This window comes from Pleurodeles waltl, chromosome 6 (assembly GCF_031143425.1).
Source record: "Pleurodeles waltl isolate 20211129_DDA chromosome 6, aPleWal1.hap1.20221129, whole genome shotgun sequence".
Taxonomy (NCBI): Eukaryota; Metazoa; Chordata; class Amphibia; order Caudata; family Salamandridae; genus Pleurodeles; species Pleurodeles waltl.
The window spans coordinates 1,085,467,152-1,085,482,050 of NC_090445.1; the positions used below are offsets into that span (position 1 = coordinate 1,085,467,152).

Here is a 14,899-nt window from a genome sequence, read left to right on the forward strand (position 1 = left end):
CCCACTAACCATTTCGTTAAAAGGGGGGCTACTTTCGAAAATCCCTAGTGACTTCTTATACCTTTGATATGTTTGAGCAACCTGTACCAAATCCGCACCAAATCTGTCAAGCCTACTGTGAGCGGTTCCCTAACTCTGGTGCCAATTCTTTTGAAGATTTTGGTGGAGGTGAGGGAAGTTCAAAGTATTCAAAGGCACAGAAATGGAATCCCTGATATGAGGTGGCAACCATACCCACAGAGGCACAATAGGTACATGAATAACTGGAAATATTGTAGATTGTACAATAACACTTGCAATAAGTTTTAATTTCTCAGGATACATTTGTGGTGAACACTGGTATATCATTCATTCATTCATACAAGTGATGGCTGCTGTGAACGCTGTACTATTTAAGTAGTTTGGTAAACTTTGTCTGGCATCTCAAACCAAGGAAGACGGACCCAACTCATTTTGAGGACCAGTGTTACTCTGATATAACTGATGGCTGATGTAACGCCAAAGCACTGATGAACTGCGCCCGTTGTTTGCGTCATAGTACTGGAATTAACAACAAACCTTAAAACAAAATTAAGGCCAGATATGCTTTCAGCAATAAAAGCTGAAAATATAAAATAGCTTGCAGATGAACTTGGTGTTGATGACATCATTATGAAGTCATCCCATCTGTTTCTAATTACTTATGGCTTCCTTGGAACTTAGCTTTGTTTCCCTAGCACTGCAACCCAAAAACAAAGAGATCTGGACAAAATCTGCATCACAGGTGCAGATTCTATGGCTGCAGAGAAGCGTACACCCAGGGCGCTGGCTTCAACAGATCCCAGGGGGATCCTTCACCTACTACTGTGAGTGACCAATCACGTCGTCACCATAACATGCCAATCAATCCTGTTTTAACCAAGTTATAAAACGCTGAGTGCCACCCACGTTCTGATCACCATTCTCACACTACCTAGGCCTCAACAAATCCATGCACCTGGCAAGTGTTTGCATTCTTCACGAACAAGCAAGATGTAAAATGGCCTTCCTTATTACAGACCCACAATATTCATTCAGATGAAAGAGAAACTCTCTCCAGAGCAGACACATCAAGGCTTTAGGCACTATAGCAGCTGGCCATACTGCAAAGTCTAAAGGAATGGGCTCACAAGCCTCTTTTTATGTGTTTAAACATTTTAGGTACTGAAAATAATTGCCCCCGCCTCTACTAAACACATCAATTTTGATATACCAATTACTTGTCTGATCACTACGGTATACCATTTCCCCGCCTCTTTCTAGGAAATAACAAAGCTATACAGAGACCACTAAATATCTCTATTGTGAATGCATATTTCAAATTTAAAAGCTGAAGTCTTGTCATGAATCTTTTCTCAATCCACTTCAGATTATAATAAGATCATACTTCACAGAGTCTCCAAATTGATTCCCCTCCTACCTAGATCCATTAAGGAAAAGCCATACAACCCATGGTACTCTAATGACCTCAAAGGAAGCAGTAGAATAACAGCAATCTTGTAGGGAACTTAAAAACCAGAAACCTTACAATTGAGGAGAGAAACTTGCAAGTACTTTATTTTTCTCATCAATCTGAAGTCCTGCAAGAAGAGCAAGTTACTTACCCTCAGTAACACTATATGGTACAGACTATAACTAGCCGCAGATTCCTTATCACAGAATTTTGCCAGACGTCAGACTGGATCTGGAAGGTTTTTCAAGAGCAGTGCCCCTGCGCGCCGGTAGTTGTCGCCGTTCAGCTCCGCATGCGGCACCATCCACTTCAGAAGTGACGTCCACAGAACCTATAGAAGTGCCACCCAGGTGCGCTAATGTCTTTTTCACAGCTTTACATGTCAGAAGCCCCGTCCCTAGAAATCTGTTCGCAGAGTAGGGAGGATGGGTGGGTCATTAAGGAAACTGCAGCTAGATATAGTCTCTACCAGATGAACAAGTTACTTACCTTCTGCAACACTTTTTCTGGTGGATACACTAGCTACCTGTAGAGTCCTCACCTTATGATTTCTCCCAATGCGCCAGAATTCGACCGAAAATCTTCCCAGCTCTCCACGTCAACATGGACGTCACAATTGCACGGCTCCGCAAGCAACTCCGTCTGACGTCACCGTGGCAATAAGAGGTCCTCGCCGGCGTGCTGATGCCAGTTCCCTTTTTTCCGTGCCTTCGACGCTAACGGTTTTGCTCCTAGCTCTAGTTACTGTTTCGAAGGTTACAATGTCTCCTCCTAGGAAGTCGGGGTTTAAACCTTGACGGGAGTTCGGGGTCGTATGTCGGTTACGGACCTTCATGATGACTGCCTTTGGTGCCTACGTTCGGAGCATGACGTGGAGGAGTGTGTCCTGCCAAAGCATGAATCCGAAGGCGCTGAAGGAGAGAGAAGCCAAACTCTTTCTGGCTAAGGCGAAGAAAGGGCACACAAGTAATCGCAGATTGCCTTCACATACTTCCTCGAAGAAGTATAAGAAACGGCGCCAACGCAACTCTCGGCATCGTTCGGCTAGAGGTCGTTCACGATTAAGGTCTCCATTTAGACAGCATTGTGTGTGAAGTTAGTCCTACAGTGACTCCACAGCCTCAAAGCCCTCAGGCTTCTCCGGAGTCATCGGTATTCGAGGTGGTTGCACCCCAAGAGTCCTCGCTTTTCACCTGGGGTGCAGAATTCTGATGCCCAGCCGGCGGAAGTGCAGCAGGAAAATCAGTGGTATCCTGCCTTCCCTGCTCCAGGAACGGATCCGGCGGCATTTTTGAATGCCATGTTCAACATGTTCAATGCTATGGCCCCTGTTGGTGCACCGGCTGGTCCCACGGGTCCTTTGGCATTCTCATTGGGCTCTCCGGCCCCTTATAAGTCAGTGCCGTTCATGCTTTTTTTATCAGGCTGAGGGTGCCGGCTCAGCGTCGATAACTTCACCTCATAGGCCTACGGCGCCAATGACATTGCCTTATACGCCTGCGGCGCCGGTGATGTCGCCTCAAACAGTTGACGCCGATGACGGAACCTCAGGTGTCCATGGCGCCGATGGGATCCGCTCCGGCGCCGGATGAATCCAGATTGGATCGTAGTGTGTCTCCTTCTTCTGGTCCACGTCTATCAGACCTGAAGCCGGTGTCCTCGACGTCGGCTAACTCAATGTCGACGCTGAGATTGGATGCCAGGCTGAGGTCGCAGAGAAGAGCACGGAGGCTCTTAAAAGAACTAGAGTACCAAAGACAGCTGTTAGAAGGGGGGATTGCCGAGTCCTTGGGTGATTACCAGGGCCTAGACTCAGACAGTGGGCTGAACACTTCCCCGGTGTGGGATCTTTCATCTCCAGGGGAGTTTACAGAGGAAGCAGCCTCCTTCCATTCTGTGGTCAGGAAGGCGGCAAATTTCTTGGACCTTCCATTGCCGGCTACTGAGGTTAAAGATTAGAGGTTAGAGATTTCTAACAAGGAAGTCCTGCAGGACCAAGCAGGGCCCATACCTACAGACCTGTTCAGGCAGCAGTATACTACGAACTTGAGTAAAAGAGGTCCACACTGCTGCCCGGCAGATATCCAGGACTGGAACTCTGCGTGCTAACTCAGTGGTGTTAACTTTAGATCTGATGGAATGAGTTCACAAGCTCTCAGGAGATTGCTTTTTGAACAACGCCTAGATGATCTTAATGCAGAGTATGATCCATCTGGAGATGGTCTGCTTCTGCACAGCCCAACCTTCCTTCGCTCCAACATACTAAAAAAAATAGTTGCTTGTCCACCTGGAACACTTTTGTTCTATCATGGTACAACAACAATGGTCTTTTAGGGTTCAGACACTGGAGTCCCTCCTCTCCTTTAGAGGGATGTGGAGGAGAATAAAAAGCAGGCAAGGTGATGATTTTGTCAACATAAAATGGAGTGACCACTTTTGGAAGAAAGGAGGTTTTTGTGCAGGACAGTTATGTAGAGGATCAAAAGGAGCACACATTCAGAACAGAAGCACAAGTTAAGGAGGAAAGAGATGTGCAAGACCCTTTAAAAACGTTTCTAAAATAGGGTTCTTGTAGAAGGATGATTTGTCAGGCAACCGTTGAAAAGAAAAAATAGCAGAAAGGTGGTAACCCTTGGGAGTGCCCAGAGCAGAGCCCAGCTGGGCAATGAGAACCTGAGAAAAGGGGGGAGAAAGAGGAATTAATTCGTTTTTCTGGACACCATGCCACAAGTTTGTTTTCCAACGGCAGGCGTATAGTGTTTGGTGGAGGGACGCATGGCTGCCAAGATGACATTACCGATTTCGGGAGGAAGGTCAAAAGCTGACAAGTGTTGCCGCTGAATCTCCATGCAAGAAGACGGTGGATGGAGTGTTTTGGGTGGAGGACCCTCCCCTGCTCCTGCGACAGAAGATCCTTCCAAAGGAGCAGCCTGATTGGCAGACCAATGGCCATCATGCTTAGTAGCTGGGGACACAAGACCCCCCTCTGTGTTCAGTCCAGAGATATAAGGATGACTTGAGCCCGGTTGTTCCTAATCTTCTTGAACACTCTGGGCAGGAGTTAAATGAGCAGAAAGGCATACTGGAGGCCTACACTCCACTCAAGACGAAAAGAGTCCGAGTGAGAGCTGCCTTTGAAACCGATCTAACCATGGCTCTTCCCACGGCTGAAAGACAGCTCATGAATGTCACGGCCGAAACGCCATTCGTGATCCGCTAAGCATCTTCGGCTGAGTTCGCCCACTCTGGCATTCAAAGAGCACACCAGGTGTTGAACTACCACGGCTATGCCCTAACGTTCCAGCATGTCTTGAGAAGAAGGGACTCTTGACAAAGGACCCACCACCACCCTGTTTGCTGCAGTACCACATGGGAGTGTTGTCGTCTGAACATCTGCACTACAAAGGCTTTCAATGCCAGGTGGATCACTCGGAGCTCTAGCAGGTTGCTGTGGAGTCCAGCTTCTGACTGAGATCAGAGCCCTCTGATCGCACCTTTCCCAGTTTGCCTCCCCATCCCAGGAGTGGCGCTACTGTCAGATCTGGTTGGGGAAGGGGGAGGGGTCTTTCACTCACTCAATCAGGTTTGTTAACCACCACCTCACATTTTTTCCATTTCTCTCCAAGATCTGGACCATGTCGAAGAGCTTCCACTGATGCTGTGCACCTTCAGAACTTCAGGTCCCACTGTAGAGCCCACATATGCCAGCGGGCATGCTTCTCCAGCAAGAGATTAGGAGTCCCAAAAGCCTCAGGGCTTGACTCACTGAAAACCAGGATAGAGGTTGAACCATCGCATCATAGCATGAATATCCTGGACTCACCATTCGGGAGCAAAGGCCTGAGAAGGCGTTGCCTTCAGAACAGCTCCAATGAAAGGGAGCGTCAGAGACTCGGGTGGGAGTTCAGTATGTTGATATCGAGATCCAGTGAATGCAGGAGGTCCGCCATAGGCTGGAGGTGTGAGACAACAGTCTGGGGTAAGCCTGTCTCCAACAGCCAGTCACCAAGAGAGTGGAAGACTGGTGTCCCCCTGTGCAGATGAGCTGCAACTACCGCTATCACCTTGGTAACATCTAAGGGGCTTTGGTAAGGCCAAAAGGGAGCATGGCAAATGGAAAGTGCTCATGTCCTATCGTGAACCACAGGTAATGCCGGTGGGCAGGCAGAACGGGAATGTAGATATATTTGCAGTCTGCAAATCCAACCCTACCATCCAGTCTCAGGGATCTAGGGCAGATAGGACAACTGAGCAAACGTGAGCATTTTTTACTTGGAGGAAGTAGTTCAGGGCAGTAAGTCGATGATAAGACAAAGTCCTCCGTCCTTTTTGGGCACCAGAAAGAATTGGGAATAGCAGGGGTGGTGGGCAATCGTCCTATTCACAGGAGCCCCTGTGAGGAGTTTGGACCATGACCCCAGAAGGATGTCAATGAGGGCTTTGTTGAATGGGAGTTGCGGTGTTGACAGACTCTCCTGGTTGCAGCACCTCCGTCAAGACATTAGTCTTGACTGCCACCAAGGGTAACTGAAATTCAAGGTCCTCAGCTGCCCTCCGCACCATTGCGAATGACGCTCCCTCCTTTGTAGCCAAGGTAGAAGAATAAAGCATACCAGCAGCTGAAGAGGTATCCAGTCCAGTGACTTCACCAAATTCCTCACATCAGTACATGTTTGGGTCTTCATAGTGATAGTATTCTGCAGGGTCCAGTGACTCCTCCCAGAGTCCTAGCCCATAGGAATAGGACTCAGACTTCAACTGGGAAGCAATGGCCTCATACGGAGCTAGAAATAGCATCGATCAACGCACCACCAGCTCTGCATTGGAGTTGGGGATCAGAATAGGGGCTGTGGTGCCGGAATCTGAACCGGCATAGGGAAGGTCGAGGTGGTATGACCGGCGCCAGTCCAGGTACAGAAAAGGATCCTCAGGGCCCGAATGGAGCCAGGGATGAATACACTGGTGCGCCGACTCCTTGATACTCAAAGACGCACCAGAGGAGTCAGTCTGCCCAAAAATGAGGCACATGGTCTCATAGAACTCTTTCAGATGGGTGAAGGTTGCTCAAGCTCCTAGGAAGTCAGGGAGGAGTGGAGACAGACCAGGTGCAGACTATGTCAGAGCCAGGCCTGACTACTGTCTTGTCAGCCGAGGTGAAGTCAAAGATCACTTTGACGACTTTTACTTCTTATGGTGGGCATACCCAAGAGGCCCACAGACTGAGTGTGACGTTGATCTCAGACTCTGCATCCACTCTCGGTACCTTCATCTCAAGAGGGACCTTTAACATTGCGGTGTCGCATGCCGAGCCACCAGAAGCTTGAGCGATTGCACCCGCAAAGCTTTGGGTTCACAGGGCGGCATTTGGAGCACGATTTAGGGTCGTGGGCGTGCTCGAAGTGCCAAAGGCATACAAGGTGCGGGTCCCGTCACTGACTGGGTGGCACCTATATATGTGCGGCAGAAGTTACTTCCAGTGTGGATGACGCATGCCGCGCCAAAAACAACCTACTGCATGCACAGATACTGCTCATTAAAAAAAATCTTCAGGATCCAGTCTGACACCTGGGATAATAGTAAATTAACTAATCTGCAGCTAGAGTCTCTATCAGAAAGACGCCAACAAAGCCTCAAATAGACTCAAGAATGCTCTTTCAGAGTAGCAAACAAAGCTTCCACCCAACACAAATGCCAAGCTCAGCTACAACTGCCACTAGATTGCACAACAGTTTATCCAAGCACACACCAACAACATAAAAATAAAAGAAACCTGTATCACAACCTTCTACTCCCTCCCACCACACCACAAAGGAAGAATCCTGAATGTCATGTATCAAACAACTTGATGCCCAATCTCTTCCACAAATCACTGCCTCCACCACGCCCTCCATATACAGATGCCTAGAAATTTAATAAAAGCTTATGCTCAAGAGATGGCGACCTTTGTTCTCAGGACACCTAACTCCTATTCTGAATAAGGAACGTTTTTCTGACCAAAAGTCCCCACTACTATAGAAAGCAAACACTGACCCTTCAGGCTCACAAAACCTAACACCGGTACCACTAAGAAATCATACAAACTGTTCCTGTATACTATTGTTCCAACATTGCTGTCAACATCCTATTATATTCCTTCTACTCCTTTCACCCCATATGTGGCACCGAAACTAAGTCTCCAAATTATTGACAATACACTGAATAGCAGATGAGGGGGGAAATTGGTCTTCTAGTTCTAGAGGGGCTTGTAGTAAATATTCAACACCATCCACTATGCAACTCTACTTGACATTTGTTCAATTCCCATTTAATGTAAAATGTAAAGAGCGGTTCTCCCCTTTCTCTCATCTAGAAACCAATTTGTAGAGGTGGACACAATCAGTTCTTACTTCCTAGTGTTAACAAGTAGTGCACCTCAAGGCTCTATCCTGTCACACTCCGTATTCAAGCTCTCCAGGTAACCACTAGGTTCAATGCAAAAGACAAAAATCAGCCATGCACCCGGATGCAAATGAAACCACTGTATCTGAAATTTTCAAATACTTTTTAAAACATAATCCCTAAAATTACTTCTGGAACATCTCTCACATTGTGCATGAAAGCAAACTACAAAAAGTTCTCCACTCATCCTAGATTTCAAAAACTCTACCATCTGGTCAAGAATGATGTGGGGCACTTCCAGAACCCAAAATCTATCCTGCCTTGATCCCATTCTCCGAATCACTTGGCTATACCACTGATGAAAGCTAAAAATGATTCCGATTTCAAGGTTAACAAAACGTCCAACTTCTCCTCCTTTTTTGAGAAAGCTGAAACCATCCATCCCTCTGCCAGATTTCACAATATTGTTTCAGCCAACGGTTCTTTCTAATCTAGATGCAAGGAATGTGATACTCTATGATCTAACAAAACCACCCACAGCCCCTCTCAAGGCTATACTTTAGACAGTTGTTCAACATGATACAGGTGCATAAAAAAGGAAATCTAAATCAGTTTCTCTGGAATCACACGTTCACTTCAAAATGTAATGTATAACAGATAAAGCATTACATCTCCATCTCCCAATCCAAAATATAAAAAACAAACAACTGACCCAAGGTCTAAGAGACAACAGAAGCAAATCTCCATCAATCATGAAAATCTTGTGAAAGAGGAAGTCAAAGATAATGTATCAGACCTGTTCGCAATAAGCAGAGAGACTGGAACCGTCTTATGGATAATATAATCCTCAACACAACCTTGAAATCCTTCAGGAAATACGCAGGAATACCTGATTAGACTGCACCCTAATGTTTAACATGTCTCCTCTCTGCCTTTGCTAGCAATTTTATGCTGTAATGTCAGTTTTGTGTATTGCCCTCTATGGTCCATGAGGCTATGTCAGTGCTATACAATTATCTTAAATAAAACATGCTTTTTTAAACAAGTGCTCCAATAAATGTACTTTCACCTTATTATACTACACTGCAAATGCCAAAATGGGTAACTTTAATAATGCTTCCTACATAATGTGAGAACCTGTTATTGCTCTTCAATGAATGCAAATTACAAATAATTTACAAATAAGAAAAAATCAGACTCATGTGGCACACTCAGTGATCTGCAGTCACAAGATGGCATAAAACAAATTTAAACACATGCAAAATAATATGTGATTTAGTACATGTATTTATATAGTGCTTACTACCTCTAACGAGGTGTCAAACCTCTTTTCAGTGAGTAGCACACTACTCCAGATTAGTGGTGAATTAATATGGGGAAATATAAGATATTCTGGGCGGTTGACATGCAAGTCTGCTAGTTGGACTGGATAAGATAATGGAGGGATAGAAGAGGGAAGAGTCTCTGAAATTTTATCTTGGAATCACAGGAAGATGAGGTTTGGGATGAGTAAAGGGAGAGATGGAGGGAAGAGTCTCTAGAAATGGTTTAGGGAGATCATAGTAGTAAAATGAGGTTGGGGTGAGTCAAAGAATAAATACATTGGGGAAGAATTTACAAAAGGTCGTTTGAGATCACAGCAGTAGAATTATGTTTGGGGTGAGTCAGAGGATGGAGGTAGAGTACATATTATTAAGAGAGCTATATGGTGAGACAGGAGAATGCAAACATTTTTCTTCTTCTACAGGGGGAGTAAAGTAATACAAATATAGATTATGCAAGTACATAGAGGGCATACATATATAAGGAATATTATTGAGATTTAAAGTTGTATTTTATAAACTCAAACATTCAAGTTTTGCTGTTCTTTGAGCTAATTTGTGTATTTCTAAAAAAAAAAAAAAAAAGTAATTTAATATCTTTCCTCAGTATTTCAATTGTGAAGCACTTGTAGATAAAACAATTATATTTACACATTGTGATAGATATATATTAAACAGAAGCCCATAATTATCTAATCAAATAACTTATATGAAAACTATGCAGTGACTTATATTTAAGTTAAGCATGTATATTTAACCAAAAGTAATATACACATCTAAGCAGACCTAAAGAATATCTATATATTTAAAAAACTATTATTATACATGCTTGTACAAAGAAATACACATATCTATATACATACAGATAATCAAATTCTAGTGTTTGATAACACAGGGATATGCTGTACAGTAGTGTTTGACTATGGTTATTATTTAGGAGAGAACCAACTCTTGAGTAATCTTCAGAAGGCAAGATCCATGGAAAACTATCTTATGTCGAATGCCATAGTTTGGCTGCTTGAAAAGAGAAAGATGTACCACCTATTTGTTTTCCTAGTATGGTGGGATTTTGAGGAGAGGTCCCAATCTGAGCTGAGGTTCCTTTGTTGAATGTATTTGGTGATTTTATTCCAGACGAAAAGTGATCCTGTTTAATGAATTGCTTTGTGAGTGATACAAATCAGCTCAAAGGTGGATCTTCCAGCAACCGATAACCAATGTATGGCCCCTCAAGGCAGGGTGATGTGCGTGTGTAGCTTTACATGTAGGAATAGTGTGGCAGCAGAGTTCTGAATCAGTTGTAGTCTTTTCATAGCTGAAAGACGATCTGTGGTAGAGGCAATTGGCATAATCAAGTTTAGACAGTACAAGAGAGAGAGTGGGCTGGCCCTTGTGTGGAAATCCTTTGGGGGGGGGGGCCTTAATGTGCTGCAGAGTATTCAGAGTAATGGAGCTTGATCTTGCCGATTTGTCCACTCGGACATTCATTGATAAATTTGAGTCCATGTAAGTTTTCTTATTTCCTTAGATACTTTAGGAGGTGGTCCCAGATCATCAGGCTCAGAGTGGGTCATATTTTTTCCAAATGTGAGTATTTCAGTATTGGAATCATTCAATTTGAGATGGCTCCATGTTATCCACTGATCAACTGTTCTGAGGCAGCATAAGAGTTTTGAGTTTCCAATGTTTTGAGGCTTTCCAGTTTAAGGAGTATTGTGTGTCATCTGCATAGATATAGCAGGTGACCTAAAATTCACTGATTTTCGGTAATGACTTCATGTAGATGCTGAAAAGCAGGAGTGAGATGACAGAGCCTTGAGGAAACCCTGCTTTTGTGAAGTATGGTTCGGATGAGAAAGAGAGAGTATAGATGACATTTGTTCTGTTTTAAAGTTAGGATGTGATCCAGTCGAGAGCAGTCCCTTCTATGTCTGCTTCATGGCGTCTTTGTATTAGAGTGTAAGGGTCAACTGTGTCAAAGGCAGCTGAGACATTTAAGAGACATTGTACAATGACCCCGTTGCGGTGTACTGTGTTTTTAAGGTCATCCCAGATGGTGATGAGGGCAGATTCTGGGCGACTGCTGTTCTTTCTGTTTGTTTGTCCAGGAAATGCCCACTTGTAATCCGTATGTAGTTGTAGGTACCACTGCTAAAAGATGGGAGGGGCATCTCTTGTGAGTCAGGGCCCTTAGATACTATGCGCACCTGAACGAACATCTAGTCCAAATTAGTATGGTAGAAAGTGATAACTAGCCATAAAACGAAAAGGTCCAAAGTAAAGATTAGCTATTCTGCCTGAATGAACAAGACTGTGGCATAAGAAACATCCTGCTTACTGACGCATACTTAAGAAGCAGCAATCAGAAATCTCTTTCACATGACGCAGTATTCATATGACACCATCCTAAGCTACAGTCAGAAAACACATTTTTTTTAAATGATTTTAAATCAGTCAGAAAAAAAAAAGTGTACATGCACACATTACACCACGACTGGCAGTTAAAGGATTGGAAGGGGTGGGAGACACCACTGATACAAAAAGGAGTACTCAGCAGCAACTGCCGGAGAAATGAAAGAAAGGGGGGTCAAAAAATTAAGGCTAATTGCCTACAAAATCGATAACACTACATCTGAGCTAGCTTAAGTGAACAAATAAGAATATGCATATTTGGGTGGATGATCCTGCACCTCTTAACAACTGTGCCCAAGGCATCTGCCAGTTCAGTGTTTCAGGAGCTGGATACACAAAGGACGTGATTAGGGAGTGGTTTCTTAGAAGGGAATTCCTCTTCACTGCTGAAAATAGGGACCCCTGTTTGTTTTACAGAACTTTAAATACTTTAATTAATTAGGTTCTATTTAATTACCATGACTGCTGTTTGAATGTTTTTTCAGGTTAAACTCACTATTGTGGCATAATTAGTTTTGATGGTTTAGTTGGCATGTTGCGAGTGTGAATACCTTCAAAATGGGCTGTGAAGGACAGAGTGAGATACCCAGTTATGTACACTTTCTCCAGAGTAGGGTGAACTCTTTTTGTGTAATCTGTGACTGTACCGAAGTAAGAGGAAATCTGCACATTCACACAGCCAGTTGCAAAAACGAATGTGGCCTTACAAGTCTCTGTACTGATCAAAGGCATTGTTGGCTTCCACTTCGAGCTTGCGCAAGCGAGCAGAGGGCATTGCTCCATCTTCCAGGGGAGGATCATACTTGTTGCTCCAGGGTGATCTTGAAAAGCAAAACAAAGAAATTAGGCCATTGGCAAAACCATAAAGTAACCTAGTTTGCAAACCCCAGAGGCTATACACTGTTTTATAACCACTGGAATTTTCACTGCTAATTTGCATGCAGTGTCTATACCCCAGAATACATATGTTCAGAGCAGAAGATGACCAACCAGAAGACAGATGGTGAGTGACAATCTACACTGAGTGCAAGACACCCTCCAGCATGTCGATTGTCAGGCTCATTTCATCCAGAACATGAGAACTTTCAATGCAACCACTCACTCTCCAACATCATATCTCTTGCAAGTGGGCGTCCCCATAGCATATTTACAACCAAACCACAGTCCATGTCGAGAGCCATAGACAGTCAGATGCAGAGCAGGTTTACACTCTGCCGATCCTGATTAGTGACAACCAAAGCCCCTTAGAGCACAATCACACCCTGGGCAAGCCTCAGCCCCACAGAGCATGTTTCGATCTACAAAGCATGTTTCCACAGAGCACGTCTACTGCCAAGTCAAACCCCAGAGGTTACATTCTCAGTTAGGACAAGTCTCAAAGGGCACATCAACAGCCAAGGGCAGTCCCAGAGAACATCTCCAGCAAATGTTAGCTCCACTCACACCCTCTGAAAGCGTACTCATTGCCATGCCAAGCACCCCTAAGCCAACCTACAGATACCCGTGGGAAGCCCCCTCACCCACCAGTTCTCACCCAAATGGACATCAGCAGTCAGATTAAGAGCCGGCCAAAAAAAGCGTACAGGTCAGGAAAGTCTTTTTAAGTACAAGGACATGTCCCACGCATCTCTAATGCAAACGGTAGCCAGCCCAAAAGCATTTATAAGACTTGTGCTTCCAATAGCCTATGACTTTATCCTCCACTACAATCCCACAATACAATGTAATACAATGTCTGTATTTACTGCACCAGTCCCTCTTACTAATTGTCATTAATAGTGCCAAGCAAAATTGGTATAGGGACTGCTCTTAGTGAATCCCAATGGCAATTGCCAGTCCCCCGGCCTTTGAATGTCCTGTTAGTATTCAGAGCAGGTCTATCGAAGTGCAACCCTTCCCAAAACCCATGTTCCATATCTAATAGGGATATGGAACAGGAAACATTAGGCAATTCCAAGCATTACATTAGGTCCGTTTATCTTCTTTAACACAAGTAATAGGACAAGGAAGGTGAAGCGGAACTCTACAGACTGTCGCCACTGCCCTGATTAGAGAGCAGGTGCTCATGTGGGTGAGAGGAGGGTAGAAGGAAGAATCACCTGTACGAGTCACCATCTCTGTTGTAATCACACAATAGGTAGTCTTTCCCCACCACTTTATCTCTGGCAATCTTCAAGGGCTGGTCCACAGAGGAGAGAAGATCTTCGCAAAGGCTGGGAACCTGTGATGAGACAGCATCAGGCAATAAGGGGAGATAATTCAATTACACTAGGAAACCTACCTCAAAATAAAATCACAAGTGAATAGGTAGCCAGAAGTTAATAATCTGTGAAAACACCACAAGATAATGAATCGAAGTGTGTAAGACCATTTAAAATTAACACAGCGAGGGGCATAGAAACATTACATAAACGTTACAGGTTTACAACTTCAGAAATCCAGAAGGAATATAACATACTTTTAACAGAGCCATTTCTTTAACAGACAGTGGACAAGTCAAAACAGCTAGCAACTAAAGCACAAGATACCAGGTTAGAAGGCACGTGAATTATAGGTCTAAGAGGACACGTTACTTTCAAAAGCTCTTCCCCAAAAGAAAATAAAGTCTTGACAATTTTAGAAGGACAGACAACTCACAAGCAACGACCAGTCAGGAATCAGGTAAACCAATGTTGGCTTTCCACTGGGACAGATGGTCAATCTTTCATCAGGCTTGGATTATCTGTAAGCAAGGAAAACGAGCATTCCAAAAGCTAATAGGCCCAGACAATTGCTTGTCAAATGGCCCAAGAGAAAAAAAGCAAAACAAAATAATCGACAAATAATAGAACTGCAGATGCGCTGGGTCAACTGAAAACAAACAAGGGGTACGGATAACGTTGGTAGTTTGGCCATATATTTCCGTAGTTAAAAGACCCGACAAGCACGAATATTTCCTATTTGGTTAAAGGGCAATCATTATTATTAACACTTCTAGATTGCACAATTACCTTAAAGGTGTCCTGGTGAACAGCTGAGTCTTTAGTTACGTTATGAATTGAATCCAAAATGGGGGTAGATAGGAAATTGCAGATGCACACTTGTAATGTCAAGTTGCAAAAATTATTTTCACACATGAACATTCTTGGTGCTTCAAGAGTGGGAGGCCAGCTACCAAACACTGCCCAAAGAGGAATGCTCCCAAATAATGAGTCTAAATCCCACGATCACTGCTCGCCACAGTAGTAAGCACTCACAATCCAGTATTCATAGGTGCTCCAGTTCCTCTTACTTTGTTAGCATATAGTCCTCTCTAGCCAACACGTGTTTAATCATT

The 14,899-nt window shown here is 44.1% G+C and overlaps 1 protein-coding gene across 4 annotated transcripts in view; it reads right to left on the bottom strand.

Annotated features, from left to right (window-relative positions):
• CAPZB (capping actin protein of muscle Z-line subunit beta) overlaps positions 1 to 14,899 on the bottom strand; it is a 185,091-nt gene that overhangs the window by 79,659 nt on the left and 90,533 nt on the right. For all 4 annotated transcript variants that reach the window (XM_069240156.1, XM_069240155.1, XM_069240158.1 and 1 more), the window contains exons 3-4: positions 13,683 to 13,804; positions 12,291 to 12,404 (exon numbers count right to left, since the gene is read on the bottom strand). In XM_069240156.1, the coding sequence (XP_069096257.1) occupies positions 12,291 to 12,404; positions 13,683 to 13,804 (236 nt within the window). The remainder of the gene's footprint in view (positions 1 to 12,290; positions 12,405 to 13,682; positions 13,805 to 14,899) is intronic.